The 8,531-nt window shown below is 40.4% G+C and overlaps 1 protein-coding gene and 2 non-coding genes across 5 annotated transcripts in view; 2 read left to right on the top strand and 1 right to left on the bottom strand.

Moving 5' to 3' along the window:
- Nucleotides 1-7,753, top strand: part of LOC117970490 (uncharacterized) — an 11,830-nt gene extending 4,077 nt beyond the window's left edge. Inside the window, exons 1-3 of one of the 3 annotated variants that reach the window (XM_034918275.2) lie at nt 1,193-1,344; nt 2,810-2,921; nt 3,813-7,751. In XM_034918275.2, the coding sequence (XP_034774166.1) occupies nt 2,907-2,921; nt 3,813-5,222 (1,425 nt within the window). In that variant the 5' untranslated portion in view covers nt 1,193-1,344; nt 2,810-2,906 and the 3' untranslated portion in view covers nt 5,223-7,751. Of the gene's footprint in view, nt 1-1,191; nt 1,345-2,809; nt 2,922-3,812 lie in introns of those variants that run through there. The other 2 variants (XM_058993462.1, XM_034918276.2) reach the window with 2 other exon arrangements.
- Nucleotides 7,434-7,505, top strand: trnad-guc (transfer RNA aspartic acid (anticodon GUC)). The gene has a single exon. It is a non-coding gene; the product is annotated as a tRNA-Asp (tRNA).
- A 107-nt stretch (nt 7,754-7,860) lies between the features above and the next one.
- Nucleotides 7,861-7,932, bottom strand: trnap-ugg (transfer RNA proline (anticodon UGG)). The gene has a single exon. It is a non-coding gene; the product is annotated as a tRNA-Pro (tRNA).
- Nucleotides 7,933-8,531: the final 599 nt, after the last annotated feature.

Genomic DNA, 8,531 nt, shown 5'->3' with positions numbered 1-8,531 from the left:
GGATCAGACAGTGCAGGGAAGCAATGAAGGCTGTGTTTGGGTATATAGCAGGGATCAGACAGTGCAGGGAAGCAATGAAGGCTGTGTTCGGGTATATAGCAGGGATCAGACAGTGCAGGGAAGCAATGAAGGCTGTGTTCAGGTATATAGCAGGGATCAGACAGTGCAGGGAAGCAATGAAGGCTGTGTTTGGGTATATAGCAGGGATCAGACAGTGCAGGGAAGCAATGAAGGCTGTGTTTGGGTATATAGCAGGGATCAGACAGTGCAGGGAAGCAATGAAGGCTGTGTTTGGGTATATAGCAAAAAGTGTAGATTGCAAATCCAAGGAGGTTGTGTAATGCACTGGGGAGACCACACCAGCACAGAGTAGTCAGACTAATCCCTGGGTAAAAAGGAATGAACTATGAAGATTACAGTTACTTGTGAACATGAATGAAGGCTGTGAATATATTATACCGGCACCAGGGGAATAATAGTGGAGTCTGGTGAATGAATTAATAAATAGCACTCATACAGTCAAATTGACCTTTTGTCTCATGTCAGGTTGCAGATCGGATTGTAGACTGTAGTTGGCAACGAGAAGCAGCCCGTTTGATGTATTGGAACGACATGAGATTGGATTTTACACACTGGTTTGTTTCACAGTTCAGATGGAATGTGGCAGAAATACTAATAGAGTACAGCTGTGGCCAAAAGTTTAGCATCACCAATTTCAGGATTGAGACATAATTTAAAAAAACATCATGTAATCAAAGAAACTACAAAATGATACCACAAAAGTCTACCGGAAGTCATAATAGCAGTACAGTATTTGATGTTAGATTTTCAAATGTCACATTTTTCAGTTGTCAGTTTTTCATTAAGTATGTTCAATATTTTAACGTAACATTATTCAGAAGGTTTCATTATCCTTTACGAAGCAAAATTAGTTAATATTATTGGGTGATTCAAAACCTTTGGTCATAGCTGTCGTAAACGTCACGATCACTTTCACTAACAGCACTTGCCAGTCCAACAGTAGGCCAGTAGGTGGCAGTATTCTCCAACCTCGCATTCATGTCCCTGTGGTTTTACTTGGGGAGAAAACCAGTTTACAGTTTGATACACAGCACGGCTCCATTTTATTATTCCATTGGCGTTTGCAAATACCGCCCACTGTCCCTGCAATCCAATCGTTAGATAGGTTGTTCAGATCTTCACAATAACTGCTGAAATGCTGTCACAACACAGATCCAGTCGATCGGAAGGGTATTTTCCAGGAAGTGCTGCGAGAGATAAAACATAAAACTGAAAACAAAGGCGAGACGCGCGTGTGTGAAATGAAACGTGTGCGGTAAACAGGTACGTGTCATAGGTGGGGATGCTGAGATTACACACGGGTAATGCTGCATGCTAGTTTATGCAGCAATATGTGTAAAACAGTACGAACTGAATAGATCTTGTTTTTATTGTCAATCGTGCAGAGAAAGTCGTTCCTTTTCACTTATATGCACCGTTTACATGTTAAAATCTGTTTAATATTCGCTGCCCTGTTTCAGAACACAAACACGAATTTCCTGTGCTGCATTATCAGTTACATCGACATGTTAGTGCCACTAGTTTAGAGTAGACTGTATTGTGAGATTTGGGGGCTAGGATGATTTCCTAAATCATACATTAGTATTTTCTACGTGCAGAGAAACCCCAACAACTTTACTGTAAACGCATTGTGGCACACATGTATCATTGTTCTTGCACACACATGCTTTTGAAATGTGTTGCGTTTACGTTGCTTTTTCAGTCTCCTTGGCAATGCCAACAAAACGCGTGTAATTAAATACAATTAGTCAAAAAAACAAATAATGTCGCAGTGATATTAATAGTGTTTCACACTGAGTGGTTCCGTGCACGCAACCTGAAAGCAGACCGTGAGGATGTCCCGTTTGTTTGCATCCCCCCAAAGCTGTACACGTCACAAGCTTCTTCCCCTTTGAGACCTCACTGAGACACACATGTTGCTATGCAGCAGAGGGAGGTTATACGTTACACAGTCAAGACTATATCTCAGAAATCAAAAGAAATGTGTGCGTATATAGATTGTAATTCATGACTGCAGTGTATCACACAGCACTGCCCGTTCCATTGACAGGAGACAGAACCCATTACTCAAGTGTATCACACAGCACTGCCTGTTATATTGGCATTGCACAAATTATTTAACCAATCTCTCAACATTTAACTTTGTTTCTTCTTTCTTACTTAAAATGTAGGGTTTAACGATACACTAATGTCACAGTCCGATACATGTGATGGGCCTGATTTGCCACTTGTATGATGCATAAGATCAAATGGTCATTTTATGACAAGAATCAGTTGGGGAGAGTATTCATAGCAACTATAAAGCACACTTAGTCTTCATTCATGAAGCGCTTGGTGATCTGCAGTGAGCTGTGCTGTGCTTCTGGTCTTGTATCGTGATACAGACGATGAAGAAGATGACAACCTTCACGCGCTCTTCCCTGATACGTGATAAATCACAACGAATGTCATCAGTTCAGCGAACGAACGTCTGAAAACAATCTCCCGGTCAGAAAACAACAGTTCAAACCATGCATACCACTGTTACGATACAGTGTCTAGTCATGCAGCATTTTGATTGGCAGACGATAAAAACCAAACAATTTGAGATCACAACGGTGTTATAAATATCATACAATATAAAAATGAACTGCTTTGTGATAAAATAGTGGCATGTTTTTCATGCATCAGTGTGGTACAGGAGATCCTTCACAAAAACACTCATCTTTAATTTTCTTTACTTTTCCAGATATTAAATTCAGACAAAATGTCTGGGATGCATTAACCACACTTAAAAGCTTGTTCTTCATTCTCGTGCTTCCAGTTGAATTTGTGAGAGCTTTGCAATGGAAACGGACACAGTGAGTATTATACCATTGCTTTGAAAAGTGTTATCTGCAAAATAAAGGAGACCGTTGCACTTCACTGTCATAAAAGAGCACCTGTCTTTCAGCAATAATCCTTCCCATTCTGTATCTTAGTGTCTCAGAACACCCTGCAAAGTGTGCAAGAAACGCATCACGTTACCTTTGCTGTGTCCTGTGTTGTCCATATCGCAGTGTTATATTTTTAATCATATTGCTGAATTTTCACACATCATAAATCAACTGGGCAGTACATTTCTCAACATTTACTTGGGAGTGTTTGTCAGGAGAAAAAAAGTCTTCTAAGGATTGCAGTGTATCCAGATTACGCTCCCTCCTGCAGTGTATCTAGATCATGCTCCCTCCTGCAGTGTATCCAGATCACGCTCCCTCCTGCAGTGTATCCAGATCACACTCCCTCCTGCAGTGTATCCAGATCACACTCCCTCCTGCAGTGTATCCAGATCACACTCCCTCCTGCAGTGTATCCAGATCACGCTCCCTCCTGCAGTGTATCCAAATCACTCACAACTCAAAAAGCTCTGCAAATGTCTGTGATATTCTTTGAGCGCTGGATGCAGAAGCAGCTATCTTGTTTGTTTATGGCCGTGTTATCTCTCTGGTGCCGGGGCTATGTGTATTGCTCAGATCCGTCCTTTGATTTTTTTTTCACTCGGTCATTAAATGGTTTTCTCGGCTTTTTCTGGAGAAAAAACGACTACAGGACCGGAAAGGGAAAATTGTAATATAGGACCGCAAAGGGTTAATGCTATGTGACACTATAAAAGATATGGTGATGTAAAAAAAAGATATAACATAGCAATAAGGCTAAAGAATTTGTGAATTGCGCTTGGTTAAGACTAACAAATTGCAATGTTTCTTTTTCAGGAAATGCTGATCAAAGACAATTGGAAAAATCTAATTGAATCCGTTGACCGCAAGATCACCCGGACAGCTATCTCACTTGCACAGAAAGTGGAGATTCTGGAAAAACTCGGGGATCCCATCGTCAAAAGGAAAGACATTGCAAGCGAATATGGCCTGTCTGTCTCCACAATTAGCAAATTACTAAAGAACAAAGATGATATTATGCATGAATGGCATCGTGGAGCCAACCAAGACCGGAAGAGGAAACGCTTAGGGAAGGTCCAGTCAGTGGATGAAGCTTTACTGCGCTGGTTTATCATCGCAAAAGAGAAGGAAGCTGTCGTCACAGGACCCATACTGATGGCGAAGGCCAAGAGTCTCGCAGAAAGCCTGGGCGTGGAATTCAACCCTTCTCAGGGCTGGCTACAGCGCTGGAAAGAGAGGAACAATATTGTCATTAAGCGAGTCCATGTGGAAAAAAGCCAGACAGATGGTAATAACTCTGACTGGCCACCTACCTTACTGCCTGCAATCCTGAGCAGATTCACCCCTGAGGAACGGCACACCTGGCTCCAGCACGCGGTGGAGGCAAGAAACTGCAAGGAGGAGAGCGATGAAGACTCAACCTCCACAGCTCCCATCCTGCCTTCTGTTCTGAGTGGACTGTCGCCTGAAGAAAAGCAAGCATGGCTCCAAAACGTGAAGGAAAGCAGTGGGGAAGTAGAGGAGACGGGCCAAGCTGAAGAAAACTGTGTGGGCGGAAGATCTCCAGATCAACAGACCAATGTGCCAGCTGCTCTGGGCTTGCTGTCTCCTGAACTTCAGCAGAGCTGGCTCGCGAGGAAGAACCCGAAGGGATCTCGCAAGGAGCAGTGCGACCTGGACGTCTTCTCAACAGAGCAGTGCGCTCGTGCCATCATGCCTTTTATTCTGAGTGGACTGTCTCCCGAAGAACAGGAGAGCTGGCACCGACACTTGAGGGAGAAACTCAGGACACAGGACAGACGTTCGGCATCACAATCACCAGAGAAGCCATTAACCAGCAGATCAGAAGAGCAGCAAGCTGTCTTACAAAGAAACAGCAACCCCCTGCAGGACGCTGAAGGTTCAGAGAGCAAGGCAGGACTCTGCAGGTATTCCACTGAGCAGCAGCAGGCTTGGGTACAGCAGTTAAAAGAAAGGAACTCCCCTGCTGGGAAGAGTGATGAAACTGGGCAAGATCTGGATGGATCTCCAGGTACTGTTCCCCAGGACAGTGATGAAGAAGAGCTGGAGCCGCCTGCCAGCGAAGCAGAGGTCTCTTACTGCCTGCGCCGGATACACAGCTTCATAAAGCAGCGCCAGGCTGACCACCTTGGACACTTCCATACATTCGAGAGCTACCTTCAAACCTTAATGAAAACAGACTGCAAAACTAAAGGAAACTGTTGATTGGGTTAATGTTGGTCTGCACACCCAGGTGTGGGGCCAGCTCCTATACTGTAATGTGGTACAGATACAACAACTGATGCAATTAGTTCTTCCAAAATCCATGCTATATGAAACTTTATATAGCAAGAAGCCAAGGCTAGGGAAGTAAATCCAGTTGTTCTACCACTGTTACTGTTACACTGCTGTACGTTCATAGATACGGTGCTATAAAAAGAAAGTATTAGAATCCTGAAGCAATGTGACCGGATTTGGGTTGAGAAATGCAATACCTACTAAAATACCACATGCTGGTAGAACTGTAAAAAACAATATTTTCTTAACTTAAAGTTGCTAAACAAATGTTTTTTTTTTATGTATTCTTTTTATTTTAAGGTGTGTGAAAATCCTAGTTGTGTGTTTCTATAGAGTAGAGCAGTGTGCTTATTAATTCTATTAACAAATAGAATCCTAATCGCTGCTTAAATATAATACAGCAAGTACCGGTAGAATATCATCCATAACTATTAATCAATAATGCATAATTTAGAAATACAAAAAGAAGCTTCAATTCAATGACAAACATCTCCATGTCTTTTTCAATCTGTTCTTTGAGTCTAAACATTTGTCATTGAATTTAAGCTTCTTTTTGTATTCTAGTTTTATAATTAGGGTTTCTGGTTTTTATTAATTGTATTTTTCAGTGCTTATTTTTAGCTATTTTCGAGTTTACTGTAAATTGTTTTTTTTCAGGGCTTTCGTTTTTTGATATACTATTATTATTATTTGTTTATTTAGCAGACGCCTTTATCCAAGGCGACTTACAGAGTCTAGGGTGTGTGAACTATGCATCAGCTGCAGAGTCACTTACAATTACGTCTAACCCGAAAGACGGAGCACAAGGATAAAGCAGACTGTTTGGATCTATGCAGGAGCTGTTCACCATGGCTGAATAATCGTGGTCAACTAGTCTTAACAGGTGTTGTGTGGATTTTCTTTCCAGTAGACACCTGAGGCAGGGGTGGTGGAGATGGACTTACTGGTAGATGAAAGGAAAAAAAAGAAACTGCATGATGTAGTTTACTATATAAGTTGTGTAAGTTATTCTGTCTCTTGTATAAGAGATATCATTGCGTTGTGTGCTTAGCCTGAACTGTTGTGCTTTGCTTTGTGATCCTCGTGTGAGATGACATGTCTTGTACATTAAGAAACTCTCTTCACACAGGTTATGAACTTATTATAAATCAGACAAATACAAAAGCTAGCCAGCAAATATTTGTTTTGTTCTTGCACTTGTCTGTTTGGCACTTCTTTGTATCTGCACAGGTTGCATTTGCTTTTATTGCAATTGTATTTTATTTGCTAACTTGTAACTATATTTACACTTTAAAACTTTAAATTAACTACACTTTGTAATGCTTTTTAATTTATAAAATAAAATAAATTCATAATTTATTGTAAAGTATTGCAATTACAATTGTAACACTCAACCTGGATAGGGCATCTGCTAAGCAAACAAATAATAATCTAAAATCAGTTATAACCGTATTCAATCCACATTAACGGTATTTAGAAACTATATTAGTTTTATATAATAGTTAGAATAGCTCCTTTTTGACATTTACTCACTCTTATAATAATAATAAACAATAACAACAATAAACGCATTCTTACCTGTCACTCCGAGCTACGTGAGAAAGTTGTGATGTTTATAGAAGAATGATGTTTAATAATATAAAATCAATTATCAATACATATTAACTGTATATAGAAAATGTTTTATACGAAGTTTGTTCAAAGAAGGTTAAACTGCAGTGTACAGAAGTTAATGATGTTTATATCTTTATATATTTTTTTATTCTGTATATAAATATAGTAGGTAGCTCCTTTTTACGATTACTTGCTCGTACAACAAAAACAACAATAATACACAACAATAGCCGCATTTTTACCTATTTCACTCCGGGAGCACGTTGTGTTGTTGATATCTCACTCACTGTACTCACTCTGGAGAGCTCGAGGCGGGAGCTCTAAGTTTAGGCACAGACCTGCACAACAGCGCCAAAACCATGTTGCGGCGGCAGCAGTATTACATCCGTAGTGGTTTAGCACTACCGTAGAGAATGAATGGGAAATGGTTTAGGGTAGTTTAGCTAAACAATTCTGCAGCCAGCAGGAGTGGCCAGGAGTAAGTGCAGTGTTCCTGTGAGTACAGCACGCGTAGCTTTTATGCGTTCCTCGTTAGTATAGTGGTCAGTATCCCCGCCTGTCACGCGGGAGACCGGGGTTCAATTCCCCGACGGGGAGATTTTTTTTTATTTATTTATTTTTTTATATATTTTTTAAAACTCTCCTTAAATATTTTACGCACAAACTGTAGTTGCCAATTATTTACCAGATATGGTGTATATTTTCTTTTTATTTATAACTATATACGTAATCCTTACCCGCTGTACCATATTTACAGTATTATTCGTTGTGCTTGACTATATATTAATTTACCTGTGCTTTTGTTTATTTCAGAATGTCATTTTTATAGACGATTTGTGCAAGAAAAAGTTTGTGGAAGAATACTCTTGTCCTCATTGAAAAAAGTGCTTTGTAAAAAAAAACAAAAAAACATAATAATAGAAAGTACAAAAAAAAAAAAAAAAAAAAAAGAGGGCTCGTCCGGGATTTGAACCCGGGACCTCTCGCACCCAAAGCGAGAATCATACCCCTAGACCAACGAGCCGGTTACATATGCTGAGGTTGGTGCTTTCAGCAGTACTGTAGTCGAGCTGGAACTCGCGCGCTCAATGGACAGCCTTTGATGCGATGAAGAGAGCATTATGTGCTTTTTCTCACCGGCGTAGATTTAGCTAGGGACGGTAGGGACATGTCCCTACCAATGTCAAGGGACCGTTGAATTGTCCCTACCAATAATTTTGATAAATCTGAAACGTCTTTTGTCAAGTCATTTTATCCGCTCCACAAAGGGTTAACTCTCTCAAGCCCCCCCTCGTTACTCCTCCCTCCTCCAAAAAAACTAACAAAAAACCGCTAATTTGATTGGCTTAGGCCCTTCCATAATGCATCACTATAACACGGACTCAGTGCGTGGCTGAGGTCAGGGGCCAGCAGAGTGTGTTGTTTTCATTGAAGTGCGAAAGTGCTCAAGGACTCGGGAGTGAAAGGTAAATCTCCGGGTTCAAAATAAAAAAAAAATCTAGTCATTCTTAAACGGTGTATATTGTGCCACAATTTTCACATTTATTTTAAAAAATAAGAATAAATATAATCAGTTTAATTCGATATTTAGTTTGTGTTTGTTGGTTAATGCGTTGTCGCATT

The sequence above is a fragment of the Acipenser ruthenus genome, chromosome 20 (assembly GCF_902713425.1).
Source record: "Acipenser ruthenus chromosome 20, fAciRut3.2 maternal haplotype, whole genome shotgun sequence".
In the NCBI taxonomy this organism is placed as follows: Eukaryota; Metazoa; Chordata; class Actinopteri; order Acipenseriformes; family Acipenseridae; genus Acipenser; species Acipenser ruthenus.
The sequence above is the reverse complement of the archived record's forward strand: the minus strand, read 5'-3'. Positions and strand labels throughout refer to the sequence as shown.